This window comes from Peromyscus leucopus, chromosome 15 (genome assembly GCF_004664715.2).
Source record: "Peromyscus leucopus breed LL Stock chromosome 15, UCI_PerLeu_2.1, whole genome shotgun sequence".
In the NCBI taxonomy this organism is placed as follows: domain Eukaryota; kingdom Metazoa; phylum Chordata; class Mammalia; order Rodentia; family Cricetidae; genus Peromyscus; species Peromyscus leucopus.
The window spans coordinates 33527023-33554067 of record NC_051076.1 but is presented as its reverse complement, the minus strand read 5'-3'; the positions used below and the strand labels follow the sequence as shown (position 1 = coordinate 33554067).

The 27045-nt window shown below is 38.8% G+C and overlaps 1 protein-coding gene across 4 annotated transcripts in view; it reads right to left on the bottom strand.

Annotated features, from left to right (window-relative positions):
* Dcaf6 (DDB1 and CUL4 associated factor 6) overlaps positions 1–27045 on the bottom strand; it is a 115113-nt gene that overhangs the window by 69182 nt on the left and 18886 nt on the right. For all 4 annotated transcript variants that reach the window (XM_028864384.2, XM_028864385.2, XM_028864386.2 and 1 more), the window contains exons 2-7: positions 24693–24754; positions 21059–21151; positions 16029–16236; positions 12061–12173; positions 9245–9380; positions 4027–4238 (exon numbers count right to left, since the gene is read on the bottom strand). In XM_028864384.2, the coding sequence (XP_028720217.1) occupies positions 4027–4238; positions 9245–9380; positions 12061–12173; positions 16029–16236; positions 21059–21151; positions 24693–24754 (824 nt within the window). The remainder of the gene's footprint in view (positions 1–4026; positions 4239–9244; positions 9381–12060; positions 12174–16028; positions 16237–21058; positions 21152–24692; positions 24755–27045) is intronic.

Here is a 27045-nt window from a genome sequence, read left to right as displayed (position 1 = left end):
GTCCATGAGAGGCAGCACCCACAGTTGGGCCTTCACACATAAATCATTAATCAAGCAAATGCCTCCATAGACATGCCGCAGGATAAATTAATGGGGGCAATTCATGAATTGCGATTCTTTTCCCAGACATGTCTAGGTCTGTGTCAAGTTGACAAAAAACTAACTTGCACACCAATGAGTAAACATTTGCCAAATTCACATATCATGGTCAAAAAAAAAAAAAAAATGTCAACAGTGGAGGCCAGTGAGCCAATGCTGTGGACAAATGTTCTTGCTGCCGAATCTAATGGCATGAGTTTGATCCTAGTAGCCAATATGGCAGAAAGAAAGAATCAACTCTTTTTGTGGGGGGAGCTGAGGACCAAACCCAGGGCCTTGCGCTTGCTAGGTAAGCACTCTACCACTGAGCTAAATCCCCAACCCCAAGAATCAACTTTTAAAACTTCTCCTCTACGCCAGGCAGGCTGTGGTGGCACATGCTTTTAATTCCTACACTTGGAAGACAGAAGCAGGCTGATCTCTTTGAATTCAAGGCCAGCCTGGTCTACAGAGCAAGTTCCAGGACAGCCAGGGCTACACAGAGAAACTCTGTTTTGAAACAAACAAATAAACAAACAAAAAACAAAAATAAAAAACCAACAACAAAAAAGCTTTTAAAAAAAGCTGTATCGATCTCCACATGTGTGCTATGGCATGTATACAGACACATAGATAGATAGACAGACAGATAGATAGATGTAAAGAGTCAATATTAAGCTCAATAATTAACTTCCAAGTCAAAGGGCACCTTTCAGGGATTAGTATCAACTGTTATCATTATCTGATTCTAGAACATTTCATTCATCTCCAAAAGAAATCCCATTCCCATCAGCAGCCACTCTTCACCTGTCCCTTCTCAAGGGTCCAGAAAACCAATAATTTACTTTCTCTCTCTAAAGATGTATGTATTCTGGGCCAGAGAGATGGCTCAGTGGTTAAGAGCACTGGCTGCTCTTCTAGAGGTCCTGAGTTCAATTCCCAGCAACCACATAGTGGCTTACAACCATCTATAGTGGAATATGATACACTCTTCAGGCAAAATTCCAATAGAGCACTCATATATATAAAATAAATAAATCTTTAAAAATAGTATCGCATATCAGTGGAATAATACATTATGTATCTTTTTGTATCTATTTTCTTTCACTTAGCATGCTCTCAGTTGATTAATATGATATAGTATCAACAATGATATTAGCTGCATTACTTTGTGAATATACAATACTTAATTAATTATATACTTTCACAAGTTGATTGTGACTAGGCAGATGGCTCAGTGGTAAGAGTATTTGCTGCGTATGAGGACCTTGGAATTATTAGAATCCATGCCAAAAGTGAGTGTGGTCAGGTATACTCCTAACCCCAGCACTAGGAGGAGGGGAGACAGAGACACTCAGTACTTTGCTGGCTTAAATGAAGGGGCCATGTCGTTATATAATCATTTTCTTTTCTTCTTCTTTTTTTTTTTCTTGGTTTTTCAAGACAGAGTTTTCTGTGTAGCTCTGGCTAGCCTTGCTCTACAGAACAGGCTGGCCCCAAACTCAGAGATCCACTTGCCTCTTCCTCCTGATTGCTGAGATTAAAGGCATGCACCCAGCTCATGTAATCATTTTTTGAAGTTTAAAACTAAGTGTACAAAGGTACCTAATAAATAATTGTTGGGTTAAGAATAGCTGATCTAAATATTATTGTCTAAGTTTTAACATAAAATATCAAATGAAAAACTATAGAAATTAAAAAGAAGATAGCTCATTAATTTTACACACATATAAAACTCTCGTTTGGCTAAATATAAGTATGGTTTATTTTTATAATTCATATTTTAGAATTATTGTTTTTAACTTGGTGGCTTCAACAATGCATACTAAGAAAAACATCTCCACAAAATGATTCAGCATTAGTCCTGATGATATAATCATCTTTAGCTAAGGAGTCTATGATAACAAAGTTGGCTGGCCCACTTTCAAAACGTCTGTACACTTCCCAGTTTTTCATTATCTCTCAGTCACAGAGGTTGACTGCAACTATACTTACCCACATGTCTCAAGGGGAAACTGCCCAGCAGCAACAAAGTGACACAGCAGAATTCGTCTTCAATCCGTCCAATAAACTCATAAATAACTTATAATTTTCCTACTTTACATAAATATACTGTCACATTCAACATCTTAAAATTCATCTACAAAATAATATTTTTTCTCTAATTTTATAATAACTTGTCAAGCCCAAGTTCTGGCGGTTACCTAAAAGCAGCATTCTTCAGCAATTTATGAAGCCTGCTCCCCTCCACCAAAAGAGTCGTTTCCTTATCACTGGCAGAAAGGGCAAATGGCCATCCATGATATCTATTAGCATGCTGGCCTGCAGCCTCCCTCACTATCACAAGCAGCTGTTAGACATTTTCAGAGTTCACCCTGGCATCCTGGCTCTTCTCACCCTATCCCTTCCCCTAAATGTTTCAGTCCAGGGTTTCCATCCCTGGCCCAGCTTCTCATCCTCCTTATAACCCTGCTATTTTGGCTATGCTCCATCTCTTTTGTCTTCCTCTCTGTCTTCACCTCTCATTCTCCTAACCCCATCTCTCCATTCAAGACCAGATCAGTCCACTACTTTCTCTCTGCTCTGGATTCTTCCAGATGCCTCTGGCTGTACTCCCCTCATATCTACAATGAAAACCTTCCCTTCAACCATACCTTACAGTGATCATGTCATCAGTATTCACAACTGAATTTAGTTTTTCATCTCATGGGAATTACACATTTGCTACAGTCTTCCTTTAAATGTGCAAAATGTTGAGAATATAGCTCAGTGCTTGCCTATAATGTGAGGCCCTGGGTTCAATCTCTATTACCATAAATCAAATAATATAAGCTCATTAATACTTAGTTAATACCAAACCACTATTAATTGACAATTAATTAATTTAAGAAACATTTAATAAGCTGAAGTATAGAACAAGTGTAGATCATAGCAAAATAAAAAGGTCAAAGTTAGGAATACAGAGATGGCTCAGTGGTTAAGAGCACTTGCTGCTCTTCCAGAGAACACAAGTTTGGTTCCCAACACTGACATGGCAGCTCAGTCTTCTGTAACTCCCAATTCTAGGGGATGAGACATGCTCTTCTGGCCTTTGGCATGCAATAAGCATGTACATGATGCATAGACATACATACAAGCAAAACTACCATACATATAAAATAATAAACTTTTTAAACATTAAAAGTAAATCTTTAATAGAGTATTTTTGAAGATCAACATGACATGAATGTTAGGAAAAGCCTAACAAGCTAAACCAAATATGTTCCCATGGTTGCATACTGTCCAAAATGCACTTCTAGCTTCCTACTTTTCTATTTTGGTCACAGTAATTCAATTCATTCACCTTTGACAGAAATGCCCTCTTGAACTTTTCCTACTTTCTCAAGTGAATTTTGTAATCTGTACGTAGGGCTATTGTTACATGCCACTAACCTGTAACTGGGAAAAAAAAAAAAAGGTACAGCTGAGAGAGGATGGAACTGCTGCCTGCGTGTAAACAGTGAATGGTAAGGAGTGGCACTTGGTCCATGAACACAATCTTGTAGACGTTTACCATCACACTGTCCACTGTCTTAACTGATTCTCCCACAAGTACTAGAGCTGTTGATTTTTTTGCTGTGGTGTGCATCTACAAGGTTAAAGGTTTTATATTACTTATTTCCTAAAATTAGCTCATTTTCCAGAGCTATTTATCAGCCTGTTCTTTCGTATGTTCCCTAAAGCATAAACCCTTCAAAAATCAATGCATTTACTTATTTATTTGGACACTTAACTCTTCTATTTCTTTTCCTTTTCCTTTTCTTTTTTTTTTTTTTTTTGAGACAGCATCATATGTAGCCCAGGCTGACCTCAAACTTACTTAGCCAAGGATGATCATCTATCCTGCCTTCTCCTGGGAATTACAGGCATCTCCCCATGAATAAAGAGTCTAGTTTTGAGTAATCTTACCTCTTCTCGCCTCTCCTCTGCAGGAGTTTTAAGTTCTCGTGCTGTGTCGTCTTTGGGGTCAAACAGATAGATGTAATCTGAAGAGTAACTAACAAGAATCTCTTGGCCATCTTCACTATAACACAGAGACGTCACTCTGCAGGATTTATTACTAAGATGAGACGGGATAAATCGAGCAACCATTCCAGTAGTTCCTCGGCCTGCATAATTCCCTAAATAACAGATAATTACTCAAAATTAATAGTGTTCCAAATATAATAAACATTTAAGAAACTCTTAGCCTGAATTATGAGATACATGAAATGATATAACAATATAAACCCAAATTATCACTTTCTATATCTGTAAGAGGTTTCCTTTTTAACAAAACAAAAAAGAATGCTATAAAGGCAGCCTATGTTCCAGTTCTGTTGCTATGACAAACACCAAAAGGGACTTGAGAAAGGAAGGGTTTAACTTGGCTTACACTCCCAATCACAGCTCATCATTGAGGGAAGTCAGGACAGGAACTCAGGACAGGTGGAAAGCTGCTTCCTGGCTTGCTTCCCTTGGCTTGCTCAGCTACCCTTCTTATACTGCCCAGGCCCACAAAGAGCCTACATCAATTAGCAATTTAGAAAATAGGATACCACGTAGGGATACCCACACGCGTATCTGACTAAGACAATTCCTCATTTGAGATTCCCTCTTCCCAGGTATGTCAAGCTGATACACACAGCATATTTAAACACACAAATAAAACAACAAAGAAAACCAACTTATCATCCTTCAGAATTCCAGATTACATGATTTGCTGAAATAATGTTTACTAATAGTTGATTTCTGCACTGAGTCTTCTCCAAACTTTTCATTCAAATTAAGATCATTTCTATAATAAGGAAAACTGACACTTGGCAAAACAGGTTGAATACAATTCTAATTATTTATTGGCTACTTGCTTATTTATTCACTTATATATTTTAGAAACCATTATCTAGTTTTTTAACAACCCTTTAAAATAAATAACCTCATTAATATAACTTACAGGTGTGGGGATATTAAAATCATTTCTTTGCTTTCACATAGAACTCAAAATATTAGTAGGTTTGGGGTATAATATATTCGACTCAACATGAAGTTAGGCTGAGGATGAAATACATGTGATGTAAGAAAACCACATGCTACGACAGAGTCTTTTCTTGCCATTAAAAAAATATTGAGTTTTTTTATGTATATGGGTATTTTGTCCACATGTGTATCTATGAACCATGTGTGTGCACTATTCATGGAGGCTGGAACAGGGCACTGGATCCCCTAGAACTGGAATTACAAATGACTGTTAACCACTATGTGGGTGCTGGGAACCAAACCTCTGCACAGCTTAGCCATTTCTCCATCCCTCTTTCATTGTTGAGAGAACATATTGTTGAAGATTTTAAGCACCTATTCTATTGAATGTACTGAGGTTTCTTCCTAGTCTAGTAATCCTCTAGATAACTGAATCAATCATCTGAAAATATCTAAATTAAAAATGTAAATAACCACTGCAACTAAGGTAAACAAAATAATGCACAATGGCTCATAATATATAGTACAATAAAAGATCTCAAGAAGAGGATTATGTATTTAAAGAGAACTTAATTTTTAAAAAATTTCTGATGACTCTTCTGTCTTCCAAGACAAAGGAGAAAGGTCCTGCTCAACAAGCCCAATTGTTTTAACTCTGACTGTTATAGTCATGTTGAAGGCAATATGCTATTCTTCTTGTTGTAGCTTTGGATGGTCTTTCTCTTCCAGGTTCCTCTATCAGATATGGTTCATGCAGGAGTCAACACAGCCTTCACCACTCTCTGGGACCTTTACTGAATGCTCCCTGAATAGTCTGCAGGGTGCAGAAGGCTGGCTCCCAGACACTAGAACCAGGAAGTCCAGAGTATATGGGCATACCAGGGATTCCTGCCACCCCTGGGGAGCCTTGGTAGCCCCCTAGTCCATTTCTCTCAAAGCTAGCAGGGCCTTGGTCACCTGAGAGAACAGTAGCTCAGAGGAACTTTTAAAAAGGACCTCTCTCAGAAGGGACACACTTGCTCTTTCCTTCCAAGTCACTTTGATGTTATAGCTGTACTTGACAAATGAACTTAGTGCTAGAAACATTCTGCAGATTAAAAAACAACTATATCTCTGAAAAGGCCCACCCTAGCATGGCTGATAACTCACAGAAGCAGCTTCCCTGGAGTCCCCACCACCTCCCTCTAAAACACATTTACTGAGAAAGCAGCAGAAACTACAAGAGGAGTACTGCTCCAACCTGCAGGACCGAGGCCACAGCGGAGTGCTGGAGCCCAAGGCAACTGCCAAGAACTTATGACCTCACTCTCCAGGAACCCAAATGAGGCTGCAGAGACCAAGGCTGTCACTCACTCCTCCCTCACGGGCACAGAGAGCTGCTAGAGCCTGAAGGATCTGAAACCTCCACCTTTCAACTCTGGAACTGTGCCAACAACCCATTCCATATGTGTTCTTTTTCTTACTTTCTGTTACCCAACTTCCACTCTTGCATTTCTGTCTCATAATGGTTTTACTTTTGTGTGTAAATTGTTTAGTTAGCATTTAGGACTACTGTCTATGTTTCTCCAACTAATTTACCATGAGGTATTCTTTGCTATACTCTCTGGCTACATCTTATATACTCCCCTCCCTTATTTCTAAAATTGATTTACTTTTTTGTGGTGGAGGGACAAAACCCAGGGACATGCACATGCTAGGCCAGTACTCGACCACTAAGCTACATCTCTAGTCCTTGGCATTTTGAAACCTTGTGATCTGGCTGCATAGTTGAGGCTGGCCTTAAACTCATGATTCTCCTCTCTTGCCTCCCCAGTCCTGGATTACAGGCATTGACCACAACGTCTAGTTTATAATCCCAATTTTAAAAACTCTGGTAGTCTTCAGTTCAATTCAGTATAAGAGGAGAGAGTTCAATTGGCCCAGGAATACGAAATTCTAAGGATCCCCAAAGCTGTGTAATTCTGCTAAAAATGTAAATTTTCTTGCCTCTGTTGAGAGTAATAATTAAGCCTATAATTTCATATTATCATACAGTTTCACCCAAGATGTGCATATTCAAATTGACAGGACTCCTTCCTCATCACAATGCAAAAGAGAAAGGCTGTCAGAATGTCAAAGTCTGAGGATGGGAAGGAGTGATGTGAAATGCTGTTTTGGTGACGCTGCTATTGCTCCCATGAACTCACAAGGCGCTGTGGTTGCCCGCGTATATAAGCCCACTGACAGTCTAACACTGATGCGGTGCAGGAGCCCCACCTCCAACTGAGGAGCGACTGGGAGTTGATGGAGCTAGGGAAAGCGAGAATTTTTCTTCAGAGACGTAGCCACTGGTGAGCTGTCCAGTAAATAAGCCACATGTATGCACATGCAAGCAACTCTACTAAACTTAGCAGGCTATTGAGGGCAAGTGACATAAAGGCAGGAAGGCCAGTGTTGGAATAGAAGGGTTGCAGGGAGAAGAATGGAGGAGGAACGCGATCAAAACATAGTACACAAATGTGTGAAATTGTCAAAGAATTAAAACTCATTAAAAACAAACCAGAGGGGCTAGAGAGATGGCTCAGTGGTTAAGAGTCTGACTGCTCCTCCAAAGGACCTGGGTTCAATTCCCAGCACCCACATTCCTGCTCACAACTGTCTGTAACTCCAGGGTCCACACACACCTCAGCACATCAGACATAGACATTATGGCATATTGATAATCATCTAGGTTTTATGCATGTCTGCCAATCACTCATAACATAAAGTGACAACACTGATCATGTTGTAATATAGTACATGTACACATGCACAATCTTTTTAATTGGACTTGGGTATCAAATAATATGTAGCATATATTCATACTTAGCTTGGACTGCTGTGACTACTGGAATTGAAGTCTGATTTTTAGAATGCATTGGCAGCAAAGGAGACAGTCTAAGAGAGACACTTGTATCCTTCTCGTGGCTGTTAAAACAATGGGTCCCAGAAGAATTTAAAATTTCCCAAGGACTATCATTTTGGAAGCAGTAAGGGCTAAAGCCAGAGAATTAAATTCAGGACTATCATTTTGAAGCAGTCTAAAGCGTGACATCTGGAGGAAGAATATGACTTCCAGGAAGAGATTTGACATAGATCTGTCTAAATTGTACACCCTATTCTGCTCTTGTTTCACTTTCATAAATTATAACACTGCTACAGAAAGCCAGAGAGAAAGTAGGAATCCTTCTCTCCACAGTTTGGCCAAAATATAAGTAAATCTATTTTCCTTTATCAATATGTCTCCTAATTACTTTCAAGAAATCACAGGTTTATAAATCAAAGTGTTCTCCTGACATTGCCAAAATTTGGCACCAATTATCATGAGGCAAAAGAGAGGCACAGAGCAGATGCTCCCAAAGTCTCTAGCAGAAATAACCCTAAGACATCTTGATTTCAGATAGCTAAATTCTAGAAATATAAGAAAACACATTTCTAGTATTTCAAGAGACTCGCTTTGAGTAATTTATCATGGCAGCCTTGGGAAAGAAACAAATCAAGTGTGTTATAATTGTTTTCAGATTTGTTTTATGTGTATGAGTGTTTGCTTGAGAGAGAGAGTGTGTGTGTGTGTGTGTGTGTGTGTGTGTGTGTGTGCGCGCGCGCACGTTGGGGGTGTGGATGTGTACCTGGGTGCAGGTACCTAAGGAGGTCAGAAGAATACACATCAGATTCTCTACAGTGGGAGTTACAGACAGCTGTGAAGCATCCGGTGCACTTGTGAGCTGCCTAACGTGGGTGCAGGGAACCAAACTCAAGTCCTCTGTAAGAACAGCAAATGCTCTTAATCACTGCAACATCTCCCCAGCTCCTGTTATGATTCTTTTAGATGGATAAACTGTGAAAGCATTATTCCACTAGAGTCTGTTCTCTTTTGCTTGAGACAAGGTCTCATGTAGTGCATGTTGGCCTCAAACAGGAATGACCCTGAACTTCTGACCCTCCTGCTTCCAGCTACCGAGTGCTGGGACTACAGGCACGCAACACTATGCCTAGTTTCCAACAGAGCATCTAAAAGTAGTAAACACTTTTCCTCTCAGAATAATCTATGCTATTTAAATCATATTTTATAACAAAATTAAAAACTATGTAAATGTAAAACGTCATAAACATTTCTTTGATTGGCCCCAAATTTTGCCAAATATTTCTTCACCTGTAGCTCTCGTGCCCAGCATCCGCCGGTCATAAATCCGTACTGAGCTATCAGAACAACCCACAGCGAGGTAATACGGTACTGGGGGACAAATGGCCACAGACGTGGCAGCACGCCGGCAGTTGATTAAAATATCCTACAAAGACAGGCATGAGACCAGTTACACAGAGAGACACAGAAGTGGATACTCCACATGTAAAACATTTTCCCTCTAACTATAAGATGATAACCTTACAATAACCTCAGACATTCTAATTCAGTGAGCAAAAACACAAAGGGAAAGCACAACAATATGGTTTTCTTGTCATTTATTTTTTAAGACTGTGAAAATTCACTTCTAGCATATTTAGCCAACAGGAAACCTTACAATATTATTCCTATCACATATATTTACCAATTCCATAAGTTGAACATCTTGGTAGTTAGGAATTATTCTGTAGTCATTGGGTTTTCTTTATACTTTCCAACTACACACATAATAAGCTTTACTAAGGAAATAATTCTTCCACTTCTTAACCCTTGTATTATTATGAGGACATTACCTAGAAAAGGACACCTGCACCCTCCTAAAGTGTGGACTAATACATGGTTTAAAAGCATTTGGAATAATGAGTTTTAGTGCCCACCATTTACTAAGAAATAGAGATAGCAAATGTTCTCAAAGAACCTGATATATGTATATAAGTATGTATATAGCCTGTGACCTAGGACAGAGTGAGGGGACTTCATGGAGGAAGTCAGGGTCATTGCCCTTGCCCACACTAACCAGCATGAGCTTGCTTGCCACATATGGAAAGGCAGAGTAATTATGTCAAGGTAAGGGCAAGTACCAAGGTGACAGGCTTTCTGCTACCTCTTCAAGCAGGACGACTCAGGGATTAGGCTGCATAAGCAGAAAATGACAAATGAGAAGGAGGAGGAAGCAAGGAGCTCTGTGGCTTCCCTCTTGCCCTTCACCTGTGTACCTGAAGCCCCCACTGTTCAATCCTCCTGCTCTTCTCACCTGAATGCCTAGAACCAGGCCTGGTCTGGTCCTGTTTCTTCCAGTAGAGCTCACAGGTCCCAGCACTCACGGTGTTTACTGCCCTGAGTCTGCAGAACATCTCAGGTAGTCTATCTGATCCCCACCCTCCAGGCCACTCTTCAGGGAGAGGGGGTTCTCTCTCCCCAGTAGTTTTTATTCTTAAGGGGTACACTCCACAGTGTTAAATATAGCCTTTTAATTTGGGAAAATGTATATAAAATGTGTATATGAAGATATTATAGATACACATTTTCCTCAATACTGAGGTTCAAACACGGCCTTTGGCATGCTGGCTACCACTGAGCCTCATCTCTGAACCCTAAACACCCAGTATTTTAAACATATTTAACCTTTCCATTCAATGTGTGTGTGTGTGTTTATATGTGTTACATAACATAAAACAGATTAAAATTTTGTGTTTAAAATGTCTGTTTCTATGCCAGTCAGTGGCACACACCTTTAATCTCAGCACTTGGGAGACAGCGGCAGATAGATCTCTGAGTTCTAGGCCAGCCTGATCTATAGAGTGAATTCCAGGACAACCAGGGTTACACAGAGAAACCCTGTCTTGAAAAACAAAAACAAACACTCAAAAAAAATTGTTTCTACTTTTTGTTTTCTGCTTCATCAGTTTCAAATGTATATCATTTTTTGTGGTTACTGTAGGTTCACTGGTTTAGTTAGTTAAGTATTCAACGTGACTAATAATGATTCTAGGTTTTGTTCTGCTTTTGCTGCTTTTCAGTAAAAATAAAGTGAATAATATTTCTTATTTCATTAACTACTTCAGTGATTCAGTAAACATCTACTGTACTCTTCATAACTGATAACAGATAAAACTCTTGGAAGAAGCTGTCTAGGGCCAAAAGACATTTTTTCAGGCCTTTTTGTTGGTGTGTTTGCTTCTTCTTTGCTTTTTTGTTTGTTTGTTTTTTGTTTGAGACAGGGTTTCTCTGTGTGTCCCTGGCAGTCCTGGACCTCGCTCTGTAGACCAGGCTGGCCTCTAACTCACAGAGATCTGTCTGTCTCTGTCTCCCAAGTGCTGGGATTAAAGGCATGGGTCACCACCAGCTGGGTTAGGCCTTTTATATGTTTCAAATATTATTAATTCATAAAATAATAATAAGTAAACACTTTTTGGGATGTGAGCTAAATTTGATTATTTTTTTTAAACAAACAAAAAATTTCTTATTTTAAAAGACGGAGGGAAAGATACTAAATTTTTACACACTTTTAATCACTGCTGTTTTGGTAAGCCAAACTGTCTACTTATTAAATGAGATAAACTCTCCAGGTTTTTATAAAACTAGACAAATTGTCACATATATTTTGTGGGGGAGGGTGTGGGGGAGGTGCATGCATGCACATGAGTGAGTATGGGTACAGAGACCAGAGGTCAATGTCAGGGGGCGTCCTCAATTTCTCTATACCTAATTCTTTGAGACACTCTCTCACTAACCCTGACACTCATCCTTCAGTTAGGGCGGCTGACTAATAAGCTCCAGTGATCTACCTACAGTAGGATTACAGATGCACACTGCCACGGCTCTCGGGTTTAAAACTTGGGTCCTTATGCTCTGCATAACAAGTGCTTTACGGATCGAGTCATCTCTCTACCCCATAAAAGTGTATCTTAATGGACAACTGAAATAGAAGTTTCTCAACCTCATTAACATGGAAATGAAAGAATTTTGTGATTAAAAATTTTAGCAAAATAGAATGATCGCCAAAGGTATCTCATTGAGTCATAATTGGTTTTTCTAAGTCACTGGTAGAGAACTTGGACTCTTACATCTTTGCAGTCTTCTTTTGTGCAGCTAGTTTTGATGCGTGTGTCAAACCACCGAACAGTTCCATCTTCCCCACAGGACAGGAAGGTGTAAGGGTCATTTGGACAGTCATAATCTGAAGATGAGACAAAGTGTAAGAAACACCACTGAAGAACTGAACAGGGGTCTTAGAAATACAATGCTACTGTTTGATATATCCATGAAGGTAAACGCAACAAAACTATCCATGTAAGTCATTATCTATGACTTATCCAAAGCATGATTTAAAACACAGAATACACAGACATACAGCAGCCTTGTAAAATGATTATTTGAAATTATATTAATATAATTTCATATATGATTTTCCAAAATCATAAACTTTGAACAACTTTAGAAGTGTGGTTAAATTGAAGACATTGAAGTGGGAAGATTTTTCTGAATTTGCCATATGGAGCCAAAATAACTATAAGAGTCATTATGAGTCAAAGAGGGAGGCAAAAATGTATCTGTCAGAAAAGACCACAAGATAATGGAAAAAGTCAAACAGAAAAAAACGTTTTGAAGACTGGTGACTTAAAAGACAGAGGAAGGAACCCTCATTCAGAGCATGTATAAAGGTTATAGAAGTGGAAAAGGTAAACCCATAAGGCTCACAGACCCATAAACACTTGAATTTGAGCCTAGAAAGATTCATTTTAGCTGATTTTCAGATTTAAAAAATTGTGTTGTCTGTTTCTCTAAAACTTCAAGTATTGATATTTCTTTGCTTTTATTGAACAAGTTTATAAACAACACAAAATAATAAGACTTATATACGACAGAAAGTCAGTTATAAAAAGCACACTTAACACAAATGAGTGGAATGCATATTTCAAGGAAGATATGACTTTTGACTTATTTCACATATGTGAGAAATGTGATTATTATATCACCTCAATGAGTTAGCAGTGTTGAATTATTTACTTATAAAGTCATTTTATCAGTAAAATGTATTGCAACTTGTTGCTAACTCAGCTCTGATGACTTCATTCAATAAAAGGGTCATTTTTCTCTTTGCATACTACTGTCTATAAACCAAATTCTTAGGAGCACATATTTCCTAAAGTATTATTTATACAACTGATTTAATTCTTTCATCTAACTGGTTCACTAGTTTAGAAAAACAAGTTTCATTCAGGCAATCACAATATGAACTATTAAAACATTTATAAGTGATGCCTGTGACAAAGACTAGACTAGGAGTTCAAAGCAATTAGGAAACCTATGTCCAGTCTAGCCACTGACCTAGTAAGAGACTTAGTGAGGACACATGAAGATACCACCCAGTGTCTCAGTTGACTTCCTGTTAGCTGGAAGATGTAAGACTCTCAGCTACTTCTCCACTCAGCTTGCATACCACATGCTCCCTGCCACGATGATAATGGACTGAACCTCTGAACTGTAAGCAAAACATCCCAATTATGTTTTCCTTTATAAGAGTTGTCATGGTCATGGTGTCTCTTCACAGTGACAGAAACCCTAACTAAGACAAAAGTTAGTACCAGGAGTGGGGTATTATTGCTGTGATAGGCCTGACAAAGTTTTTATTATGGACAAGTAATATGGACTTTAGTTCTTTGGGTTAGGAAAGCAGTGTGGAATGCTTTAAGCACTGCTTAATGGGCCATACTAATAGGAACATGGAAAACGAAGTTGCAAAGAGTTATTTGAACTGCAGGGTGCTGGCTCAAGAGGTTACAAAGGAGAATAATATTAATATATGGCCTAGATATCATTCTTGTGATATTGTGGTAAAGAATGTGGCTGCTTTTTGCCCTTGTCTGAAGAGTCCACCTGAGGCTAAAGTGAGAGATTTTTGATTACTTCTGTTGGCAGAAGAAATCTCAAAACAGCCTAGTACAGACTCTGTCGTGTGGTTATTAGTAGTAACTCTAATGAAGATTTATAATGAAAAGGAACAAGCTGAGCAAGGAAAAATACAAAATGTACAGATTGAGAAAAGGGGCACCAGGAAGCAGAATAGAGCTAAATTCTGTGCTCAATGAGATAAATGGATTAAGAAATGGAATAAAGGAGTGGTGACCATCCCATCCAGCTAAATTTCCAATTTGTGAAAAAGAACTAAAGAAAAGCTTAGAGCTGGGAGTGGTGATGCACACCTTTAATCCCAGCATTCCACAAGCAGAGGCTGATGGATCTCTGAGTTTGAGGTCAGCCTGGTCTACAGAGCAAGTTCAAGGACAGTCAAGCTTAGGCAGTGAAGAACAGAAAGCTGATGAAGATGTAATTGAATGGAAGGGCTATGTTCCATGATCCAGCTCCAGTAAGCAGCAGAACTTGGCAGCTTCAGCCATGTGGTTCTTGTTTTAGAGTTAAGGACAGAAGAAATAGGTTTTGGAATTTGCCTCCATGCCAAAGAAAAACTGCTGAGGCCAGGCTTGTGTCAGGAGTGTCCCTGAATGAAGGCCTAGTAGAGAGGCCATTGAGTGAAGCTGTGAAAGTGAAGCCTGGATTGCCTTGGAGAATCCAAGGTGTTAGAGATGCTAGAGCCGTGGGACACCTGCTGAGGAGAGCTGCTAACAGGGAGTGGAGGCAGCCCAAGAGAGAGAAGCATGTTGCAGTCAACAAAGCTGAAAGGAGTGGAGATCTGAAGAGCGTTTCGACATCAGACCTGGAGATGCAGAGTTTGGAGTTTGCCTAGCTGGTTTTCGGTCTTGCTTTGGTCCAGTATTTCCTCACTGTGCTCCATTCCCTATGCTTTGGAATGGTAATGTATATCCTGTGCAGTTATATGCTGGAAGTATGTGATCTGCTTTTTGATTTTGATTTTACAGGTGATTATAGTTAATAGATTGCATGAATCTCAGAAGAGACTTTGAACTCTGGACTTTTAAACATTGTTGAGACTGTGATAGACTATGGGGACTTTTGAAGTTGGACTAAATGCATTTTGTATTATAATATTGTTAAAAAGCTTATGGGGGCCAGGGAGTGAAACATGGTAGTTTGAATGTAATTGTCCCCCACAAGCTCATAGAGCTATTAGGAGGTGTGACCTTGTTGGAGTGGGTATGGCCTTGCTGGAGGAAGTGTGTCACTGTGGCAGTGGGCTTTGAAGTTTCCTATGCTAGGGATAATGCCCAGTGTCTCAGTTGACTTGCTGTTGCCTGCAAATATAGGGCTCTCAGCTACTTCTCCAGCACCATGTCTGCCTGCACGCCGCTATGCTGCCCACCATGATGATAATGGATAGAACCTATGAACTGTAAGCAAGCCATCCCATCCCAATTAATGTTTTCCTTTATAAAAAGTTGCCATGGTCATGGTGTCTCTTCACAGCAATAGAAACCCTAACCAAGACAAAAAGCAACACAAAATTTACAAAAATCAGCCCCAGAAAAACTAAACACCTTTAATCATAGCACCTGGGAGACAGAAGCAGATGGATTTCTGTGAGTTCAGGGCCAACCTGGTCTACAAAGTGAGTTTCATCCCTGTAAGAGCTACATAGTGAGATCCTATGCCAAAAAAGTTTTTTCATTTTATTGTGTTACTGCAACACAAAATAAGCTTACACAGAGAGGAAGACAGAAATGAATCTCTGTAAGGCAGTGCATTTCAGAGGACAAAACCTACTGCAGAACCACGTAGTAAAGCAATAGGAGCATCTTTAAAGGTCTGCCACAATAAAACACATTATCTTTGTATGCTAACTTAAAATTAATTTAAAAATAAAGAAATAAATACACAAGAGGGGGACTAGTACCTGTTTAAGACGTGGTTGTTTAAGCAATTGCAAATTCATCTTACAATACTAATACTTGATTCTTACTTTTATAACTTTATGCACAAAATCTACCATGATAAATTTTCAGAAGTGCTTTGGTGAAATACAATCTTCCAATAATTTCTATACCAAAAAATGTAGATGCGTGTGTAAACAAATGCACAGACACATCTATACACGTACACAGAAGCACACATTTACACATGCAATCCCAGCACTGTACCTCATAAGTAGTTCCATAATGGCACGTAAATTGGCACTGTCTGTTGGTTTCCGCATCTTGCTCGATATTAGTATAGAATATGACTCCATCTCCAGAGCAAGACACAATCTGCTTATCATCTGTGCAGGGCAAAAACTTTGCACTAAATATATTTGCTCGATGCCCTGAACGGATCGTTGTCAAAACCTAAAACATACAAAAAATGTAGTTCATAGCAAGTAATTTCTTTTCCTAGTGAGAAACTTTCATGTTTAATATAATCACAACTGGTAATAAATTCTCATTAACATCCTCAACGAAAGGTTAGTGTTTGATTCCAAACTAATTATAAAAGCATCAGAATCTCACGAATTTTCTTTTGTTCAAAATTATCACCACTTGGAGTGATTCCCTGAAAAGCAACTTCAGCACACTTCTCCTTATGTAAATCATTTATCTCTCTCAGTCATAAATTCTTAATAACTAAGAAAGAACTACTTTGACTGACTTTTGAAACATTATGTACTAGGTGATTAATTCATTTTCTTTCAAGACAAAGAATCAAAATGGCTAAAAATTGAATTAATAAAATGGTACAATGAGCATACAGCAGAAGTTCCAACATCCAATTCCTTACTGTGACAGAAGTAAAGGTTAATATCAGTACTTAATATTTGCAATATACATTGCAGATTTAGAACTGATTTTCCTTAGTACTTAAAAATTGAGAGGAAAAATAACCAAGACCTAAAAAACAAAACAAAAAACCCTGAATAGACAGTCCAAAGATAAACAGACAATCCTTAAAATTACGAAAAAAATGCTCAATTTTATTCATAAAGGAGCTGAAATTGTACTGAGACAACCAATTCTTGTTCAACACAGAAGCATGACATCAGCCTCTCGAAGCAGGCCTGTGAGTGAGCTAAATGAGAGCAAAGTCCAAGAGTTCATCAAAAACGCACAAAACCATTTACATGTCAACCCCACGCCCAGGGAAGTTTATTTCTAAGAACTTATCCCAAAGCGATACCTCTAGCAATAAAAGAAATAATCCGTGAGATGACTAACTTATTACTTACAGTAGTAAAATACAAGACTAGCTTAATGAACTGATGTATCTATATGGTGAACAGAAGTTTCTGTTGTGCCTTTAAAAAACAAAAAGGGAAACTGACAATGCAGTGCTGAAGTTGGCTTATGTCTCATGAGCAAATGTTCAACAAGTACCACAAAGAATAACACCCACAGCACAGAATCGATGCAAACCCTCCATCTCAGCTCCTGGGCAACAGAGGCAGAAGTGGGAGCTCAAACTCAGGTTAGCTACAGAGCCAATTCCAGACCAGCAGAAGTGGGAGCTCAAACTCAGGCTAGCTACAGAGCCAATTCCAGGCCAGCCTGTGCTACACAGCAAGACACTGTCTCAACACACAAAACAACCACAAACCCCAGTATCAGTGATAGATTATAATATAGTGAATAAAAATTAAAACTGCAAATTCACAAACTGCTTTAAAGGCTTTAAAGTTAGTTGCAGAAAAAATTCACTATAGTCTAGATCTTAAATATGCTGATGCTGGGGGTGGGAGGATGGGGTGGGGAGTGGTAGCCCATTTATTTAAAGGACTGGCCCCAGGGGTAGAAATACTTAGGAGGAAGTGGAAACTCTGGGAGGTCACTGGGAGTATACACCCACAAAGCACTGCAAGATCCTAGTGTGGATCTTCTTCCTCTTTACTTCCTGCCAGAGAGGCCAGTGGTGTGACTATCACAAACTCCTGCTGTGATATGCTGCCCAATCATAAACCCAAAGCAACAGAGCCAATGAACCATGAGCTGAAACCTCCAAAGCCACAGGCCGAAACAAACCCTTCTTTTAAAGTTAATCATCTGAGTCATTTGGGTAATGACAAATGCAGAAAACTAGGGCTAGAGCCAAGTAGAATAGACCACACCTTTAATTCAGTCTGCTGGTACACTGAGGCAGGTGGATTACTGTGAGTTTGAGGATAGCCTGGGTTACACAGTGTTTCAAAGGTGGGGCAAGGTCCTTAAAAAATCGAAGGCCGGCGTGAAGGTGCTTGCCACTTCTGCAGAGGACCCAGTTTGGCTCCCAGCACCCAGAGGGCAGCTAACAACCATCAGGAACTACAGTTCCCTGAGGATCTGCTGCTCTCTTCTGGCCTCCTACACCTAGCATGCACGTAACACACATACATACACGAAGGCAAACCACTAACACACATAAAATAAAAATAAATATTTTTAAAAGGAGTGAGGGCTGGAGAGATGGCTCAGAGATTAAGAACACTTATTGCTCTTCCAGAGATCAGAGTTCAATTCCCTGCACACACACTACAGCTTATAACTCTGTAACTTGAAGTTCCAAGGGATCCAATGCCCTCTTTTGGCCTTGCAAGCACCAGGAACATATGTGATACAAAGATATATTTGTGTGCAAAATATCTATACACATAAAATAATTTTTAAAAAAAGATAAAAAAATAGAACATAAGGCTACAGCAATGGCTCAGGGTTAAAGCCACACAAGTTTGAAAATCAGAACCTGGATTCCCCAGAAACCACGTGAATGTCAAGTGTGCAAACAGCCCATCTGTAATTTCAGCCTTGGAAGGCAGAGCCAGGGAACCACAACGCAAGCAGGCTAGCCATAACCTCAGCTATGGCTTGACTGAGAGATCCTGCCCCAATGTAAAAAGTTAAGAGTGATCGAGGATGACTCCTAATGCCAACATCAGGCCTCTACATGTATACATGCACACATGCATGTATGCCTACATACATATGCACCCATATACATACAAAAATATACATATACAAATATGCATACCAATACCCCTCACCCCACACAGAAAAAAAATGGAAAAAGGAAGAAAAATAAAACATAATTTAAAAGTTCACAATATTTTGGGAGTCAAAAGATAGAAACTGGTAGTATTTACTTCATAAACTACATGATAAACTTACTTTTTTTTTTTCTTTTCATTTTTTGAGACAGGGTTTCTCTGTGTGTAGCCCTGGCTGTCCTGGAACTCACTCTGTAGACCAGGTTGGCCTAGGACTCAGAGATCTACCTGCCTCTACCTCCCTCGTGCCAGTCTGATAAACTTACTTTTAGCTGGAAGTGGTGGAACACACCTTTTATCCCAACATAGGGGAAGCAGAGGCAGGTGAAGCTCTGTGAGTTCCAAACCAGCCTGGTCTACACAGCGAGTTCTAGGCCAGTCAGTGCTACACAGTGAGACTTGGTCTAAAAACAAAACAAAAAGAGAATAAATAAAAAAAATAAAATAAAAAACAGAAAACAAACAAACAAAAAACTATTATTTTAAAAAGCTGTATCCTGGGGCTAGAGAGATGGCTCAGAAGTTAAGATCACTGCTGTTCCTGATCCATGGTCAATCCCCAGAACCCACTCGGTGGTTCACAACCATCTTTAACTCCAGTTCCAGGGAATCTAACACCTTCTGACCTCCATGGAAAACAAGTATGCAAGAGGAGCACAAACATGCATGCAAGCCAAATATTCACACACATAAAATAATCTATAAAATTTAAGTTTTATCTCTTAATATAAAATTAATGGTATAACTAAATATATTAAATATGCTGAGAAGCTCAATAGTGTACAATCATTATCATCTACAAAAATTTTAATTATTAAAAATTCCTTTAATAATTCTGATATTTCTTGTAAATATTTAAAATTAAAACACTTGAGATGTTCCTAAATCGTGAAATAGAATGTTATGATATACAAGTTTGAACAAACCTTTACCGCCTCTTTTGGAGTAATCCAAATTAAGTAATGAATGCTATTAATTCTGTTGTGAATATTTGCCCTTTGAAATGCTCTTTTTTTTTTTTTTTTTTCTTTTTTTTTTTTTTTTTGGTTTTTCGAGACAGGGTTTCTCTGTGTAGCTTTGTGCCTTTCCTGGAACTCGCTTTGGAGACAGGCTGGCCTCGAACTCACAGAGACCCGCCTGCCTCTGCCTCCCAAGTGCTGGGATTAAAGGCGTGTGCCACCACCACCCGGCCTGAAGTGCTCTTAAACATGAAAAAACTTTGAATTTGGAGAGTGCTTTGCTTCACAAATAGTAAAAACTGAACTATTCTGTGAGTCCATGGGGAGCAGAGTTATTGCTGCTCTATCTGCATGAGAAAAGAGGGCATCAGATCAGGACCTTTGGAAGAGTTGCCAATGCTCTTAACCACTGAGCCATGTCTCCAGCCCCTAGAGGCAGTCTTGATACTGTAACCTAGATTAGTCATAAATTTTAGATCCTTCTGCCTCTACCTTTTGGATGCTAGGATTGCAGGTTTGTGCTATCAAAAGGTTATTCCTTTTTTGTTTTGTTTTGTTTTTTGAGACAGGGTTATCTGTGTAGTTTTGGTGCCTGTCCTGGATCTCGCTCTGTAGACCAGGTTGGCCTCAAACTCACAGAGATCCTCCTATATCTGCCTCCTGAGTGCTGGGATTAAAGGCGTGTACCTGGCCTCAAAAAGTTATTTCTAATATGCTACAAATAAATAACAACAGTAAGCAAATTCACTCATTCAAACACCTTAATGTTAGTGAAAAGACAAAAACACAATGTCCTCTTTTGTTCAAACAATGTTACTGAGATATCATTTGTCTATTAACCACTTGGATAAAGTGAAAACTTAAATATTCCAACAGGGCATAGTGGCGCACACCTTTAATCCCAACACTCAGGAGGCAGAGGCAGGAGGATCTCTGAGTTTGAGGCCAGCCTGGTCTACATAGTGAGTTCCAGGCCAGCCAGAGCTACATAGAAAGACCCTGTCTCAAAAAAACAAACAAACAAGCAAAAATCTTACATATTCCAAATGAAACTGCAGTACCAACATATAACAATGTCTAAATTACACAATTAACTTTAATAAAGAGGATATTCTAGTACAAATGCCTCTCCTGTGATTACAATCTCCTCATTCCTAGCTTCTTTTTGATCATCAAATTATACACATTTAAGCACTTCACCTTTCTACTGTACGGATTACTAATAACGAGTTTGGTGTCATCAGAGCCAGATAAAATATATTCTCCAGTGTCATTCCAACAGATTGTATTAACCTAAAAAGAAAAGAAAAAAGAAACATAAGTAAATTGGACATAAAAAGGAGTGAACCATCTTTCACTTACCTGTGTTACAAAACTTACAGCTCTAATAAAGCTACTGTCTATGAGGGAAACTTCACAGACTGAAAATCTGACTTCAGTCCTTGAAGTTCACATACCAGAGTCCTGGGAACCACTGTTACAACCTAAAAGGCTCAAGAAACTGCAGAAGTCAACCACTGTTCTTGGATCCTCCAGATAAACTACTACCACTATGTCCAAAGACACCAGGCAGTCCTGACTTGAGCAGAGGAATGGAAACCTCTGCAGGAAACCGTGGCTAGGTAGGAAAATTTGAATTACAACATGATAAAGGCATTAATAAAGCAGACAACATAAGAGAATGGGTGATCTAAAGTAGAGAGGGGATTCTAAAAGAGAACAGTAAAGTAATGCTAGAGTCAATAACAGTTTAATAGAAATGAAGAATGGCTTTGATAGGCTTATTAGCATACTGGACATAGTTGAGGAAACTCTCTGCCCTCAATGATTGATACATAGAAACCTTAAAAACTACAAAGAAAAGCCAGGTGGTGGTGGCGCATGCTTTTAATCCTAGCACTCGGAAGGCAGAGGCAGGCGGATCTCTGTGAATTTGAGTCCAGCCTGGGCTACACAGCGAGATCCAGGACAGGCTCAAAAACTACACAAAAAAAAAACCCTCGCTAAAAAAAAAAAAAAAAAAAAAGAAAGAAAAGAAGAAGAAAAGAAAAAGAAAAAAAGAAAAGAAAAAGAAAAAAAAAAAAAAAAAAAAACCTACAAGAGAACGAAGTCCAAGAGTGAGGGAGGGGAAAGCCACCGGAATATCTAAGGACTGTGATACAAACACAAAAAGTAAATAATCCATGTTTATGGGAATACCAAAGGACTAAAGTGAGAAAGGGCAGAAACACTTGAAACAGTAATGACAGACTGTCCTCAAAATAATATCCGCAAACTACAGACAGATTCAGGGTGCTCAGAGGAAATGGAGGAGAGCAAGTAACTACAGAACTTCAAGTATGTGAATTAAGTCCTGGGAAGAGGCCACACAAGGCTGATTAACTAATAAGAACTAAGTGGTGTGGAGAGGCTGGAATGCTACAGGTTCCAGGCTGATAAATTACAATTTATCTTGGGCTATCCTCAGCTCCCTTTCTTGCTCACCTGTGTCTGACCTAGCATCCTTGACTATCAGGTGAACCCTTTTGGAACGTATTCACTTAGCAGACCACTAGCTTCCGCCAAGGCCCAAACTACAAATTATCAGATAACACCTAAACCTGTAGACAGCATCTGAGACAGCGCTTTCCCCACTTTGCTGAGTCTGTCTACCTAATTCTTCCACTGATATATTTTTTTAAAGTGTCTTGACTTACAAATATCTTTGTTCTGTTACTATAAAATTTTTAGAAACCATTACTGTGTTTAACATGGTATTTAGAGCTGCTTAAATCTCTGTCCCTCGACCACCATCATTCACATCTGGCTTTAGAATAAACTCTCTCTTGGGGTTTTGAGGTGAGAACTGTGTTTCTTACATCAAAAATAACTTGAGTATCCTTCCAGATAAAGAAAATCAAAGATAAAGAAACAATGCTGAAAAAAAGCTAGAAGAGAAGAGGTACCTTATCCATGGAGGAAAAGATAATAATGTCACCTGACTTCTCAGAAATAACATAAATAAGAAATGTAGAATGATATAAAGTGTTGAGGAAAAATAAAACATTTACAAAGAATTCTGTACTCCATAAAAATCACCCTTTCAAAACTAAAGACTAAATAAAGACAGTCTCCAATAAACAAGAATTGAGAATATTTTGTTTCTGGGAGAACTCCAAGAAACGTTAAGAAATTTTTTAGAGAAAGGTAAGTAACGGGCCAGAAAATTTGGAACCTCAAAAAGGAAATAATATGGCTGGAAAGAAGGACCGGCATTAAGAGCACTTGCTGCTCTTCCAGAAGACCCAGCTCTAGGGGGATCCAGTGCCTCTGATCTCCAAGGAACGATAGATCACTCTAGGTCACATAGCAAGATCTAGGCCAGCCAGGTCTACCTATCAAGAACTTGTCCAAAAATAAATAAATACATAAATAAAAAAGCAACAAATATGTACCTATACTTGCAATTCATTTATTCCACTCCTAGGTATCTATCAAAAATAATAAAAACAAACAAAAACTATACACAAATGCTTCATGGTAACTTCATAGTCTCTAGTTAGAAATACTGCCCACCAGTAGGTGAATAGTTGAATTAAAGTACACCCATATAATGAGCCCTCAGCAATAACAAATAACCACTGACATCCTCAACATGAGGCCAGCCTGGGCTACAGATTGAGTTCCAGGACAGGCGTCAAAGCTACACAGAGAAACCGTTTCGAAAAACTTAAAAAAAAAAAAAAAAAAAAAAGGAGTAAACCAGTCAGCTAAGAAGACACAATGAAGTGAGTCAATGAGGTTGTTAGAAAAACAAAGAGAATATGGTATTAGCAGAAAAGCATTTCAACACTATGCAGAAATTCTAGTGACAGCTAAAGACGAAAGCACAGGCTCTGGAGGTAAGAGAGTCGTAAGAATTCTCATGAAAGCAACTCAGGAAAGTGAGTGAAATAGAAGCCTCATAAGGAGAAAACTCACCTGGCCTTGAGACACAACAAAACGAAACCTTGCACACATTTTTCTAAATTCAAAAATAAGCTTTCAGGGCATAAGTGTGTGCACGCGTGCGTGCGTGCGTGCGTGCGTGCGTGCGTGCGTGCGTGCGTGCGTGAATATGTTCAAAACATACTGTGTGAAATTTTCAAAAAATATTTTGTCAAATATACTTGTGTTTTGTTTTGATTTTTTTCGTGTGTGTGTGTGTGTGTGTGTGTGTGTGTGTGTGTGTGTGTGTGTGTAAGGTCTCAATGTAGCTCGGGGTGGCCTTGAACACTATGTAGTTGAGGATGATCTTGAATTCCTGATTCTTGGGCCTTCTTCTCACATGTACTGGGATTACAAATACGCACCAACACACTTGAATGCTTTAATTCAAAACCTTTATTCTCTCCCTACTCTCCCACCAACTCCCCCACATCCTCTACTTTCTTTCTTTTTTTTTTTTTTTCCCGAGACTGGGTCTCACTATATAGTCCTGGCTGGCCTAGAACTCAAAAGATTCACCTGTGTTGGCTTCCCAGGTACTAGGATTAGAACTGTGTGTCACACCATATCTTGTTTATTTCCCCCCCCTCCCTTTTCTTTTTTTTTTCTTATTTTTCAAGACAGGGTTTCTTTGTGTATCCCTGGCTGTCCTGGAACTTAGTCTGTAGACCAGGCTGGCCTCGAACTCACAGAGATCTGCCTGCCTCTGCCTCCTGAGTGCTGGGATTAAAGGCATGCGCCACCACACCTACTATTTTCCCATTTTTAAAAGTCAGTTAGAATCCACTCTAGGAGGATTAGGACATTTCATCAGACATTTAAACACATTATTAAAGCCATTTATTGTTAAGAATTAACCATTACTTACACAGCCATCATGCACATTTAAGGTTGCTTCAAGTTTTAATCTTTGGATAAATTCTCTTCTTCCTGTTTAAAAAGAAAGAATTCAATAAATCATAGAATCGCCACTGAAATCAAGAGTGTAGACCTGTCACAGTATGATTCGACCTGTAATTCCAGCTCTACCGCTTATAAAGTGAATAATACTAGACAAATTAACCCTCTAAAGTCTATTTCCGCATTAACATAACTAACTTACAAAAGACCGCATGGTATCTAAACCACAGTGAATACTTGTTTCTCCATCTGTTCACTTAACAAATAGTCAGTACTCACTGTTCCCAGATAATGTTCTAGAAGCTAGGAATACAGAGTTCCCTTGGGCAAGGGTAAAGACAATAAAAGGTCTCAATAAGAGACAATATCAGTTATGAACAAATTAAGCAGGAAAAGAAAGAAGGCCAAAGGGGATGAAAGAGAGTTGGTGGAGGGGGTTCAGTTTTCAATTTTAAACAGGGTGGCAAACAGTAATAATAAGATGCGCCAATTTTTAAAAAGATGTATGTATTATTTGAAGTGCACACGTGTTTTACCTGTAAGTATGTATGTACACTGTGTACAAAGGCAGGTCCTTTGCAAGAACCAGTGCTCTAACTGATAAGCCATCTCTCCAGTCCCCAATATTTTAAACAAATATGTAGTAGAAAAACTTGTAAGCAAATCAGCGTGAATGTCCATTAAGAACAAAATAGTTTAATGTTGCAAAAATAGGTTAAGTTCCTTTTCTGAAAAAACAAGAAATGAATCAACTTTCCCAAAGATAGACCAGAAAGCATGTTTACTCAGCAGCTGCAGTGGAAGCTGAATGTATAACAAAGAGCTGCAATTAACTGAATAATCAGGCTGATGAGTTATCACAATGATCCTAAGTTCTACATTCTGTCATGAAGGGCAAGCTTCTGGTCACACTTCTCTCTATTCAAAGATCTTCAAGTTAATTTGTTTGAGTTCCTTCATATTTTTATGTGATGGCTAGATATAGGATAAATATACAGCATTTAAAATTAATTATAGGTGTTACCTAGGAGGGATTTGTTCTGTGGTCCTACATTTATTTAAGATTACAGAAATTCCGTAGTTTAATAAACCACATCGCTCCATTGTTCTTTATAACACCCCTTTCCTGCCCTGCCAGTCTTAGGGATTGCACCTCAGGGTCCCATGCATGCAGGCAAGAGTCTCTACCAGTGAGCTATATTCTCAGACTATAATTAGGCTGAACTGCAGAGTCCCTGTGCAATGTCACTTGGTCACATTTCATTTGTGATATAAATGCTGCTATAAAAAACTTTTTATAAACATAAAATTATACATATATATTAATGTATGTTGGGATAATCTTTTCGTTACACTGTGTGAAGATGTTTCTTTGTGCTTCCTTGTCTGCCTAGGGCACCTTCTGATTGGCTTAATAAAGAGCTGAACAGCCAATAGCTAGGCAGGAGAAAATAGGCAGGACTTGCGCAGAGAGATAGAAATTCTGGGAAAGAATCTGAGGCATGGGAAATTCGCCAGCCAGATGTGGAGGAAGTTAATACAGTACTGAGGAAAGGTAACAAGCCATGTGGCAGAATGTAGATTAATATGAACAGGCTACTTTTAGTTTTAAGAGCTAGTTCAGAACAAGCCTAAGCTAAGGCCAAGCTTTCCTAATTAATAAAAAGTTTCCATGTCATTATCAGAGAGCTAAAGATACAAAGACCTGTTACAAATGTATTCTTGTATTAACATTTAGTAATTATTTAGTCTTATTAACATTAAATATTTTATGATCCTGAGAATATTTATATATTTGTATGTGCATGTGTGTATAAGATTTAGAATAGGGGGAGGGGTTAACTATAGAATTCCATCTATTTTAAAAATTACGTCATGGGACCAAAATTACCTTAAAAATGTCTTTTTCAGGGAAAGAATGTTTAAGTTAAAGGATTAATTACATAAAATCCACTTGACTAAAAACAGGCTAGAAGTATTTGAGTAGAAACAACAGCTTTTCCTTTTTTGCTTCACAGATAGCATATCCCTGTAAAAAGTCATGCTTGAGCCAGGTGGCATGGCACGTGCCTTTAGTCTCAGCACTCGGTAGGCAGGGTAGGCAGAGCCAAGCAGATCTCTGTGAGTTCGAGGCCAGCCTGGTCTGTGGAGCAAGATCTGGGACAGGCACCAAAACTACACAGAGAAACCCTGTCTCAAAAAACTAAAAAAAAAAAAAAAAAAAAAAAAAAAAAAGGCTTGCTTTGAGCTGAAGTCCTTCAGCTACTTGAGATAAGTGACCAAATTTCTGTACTAGTGACTTAGAAACACTTCACCTGTCC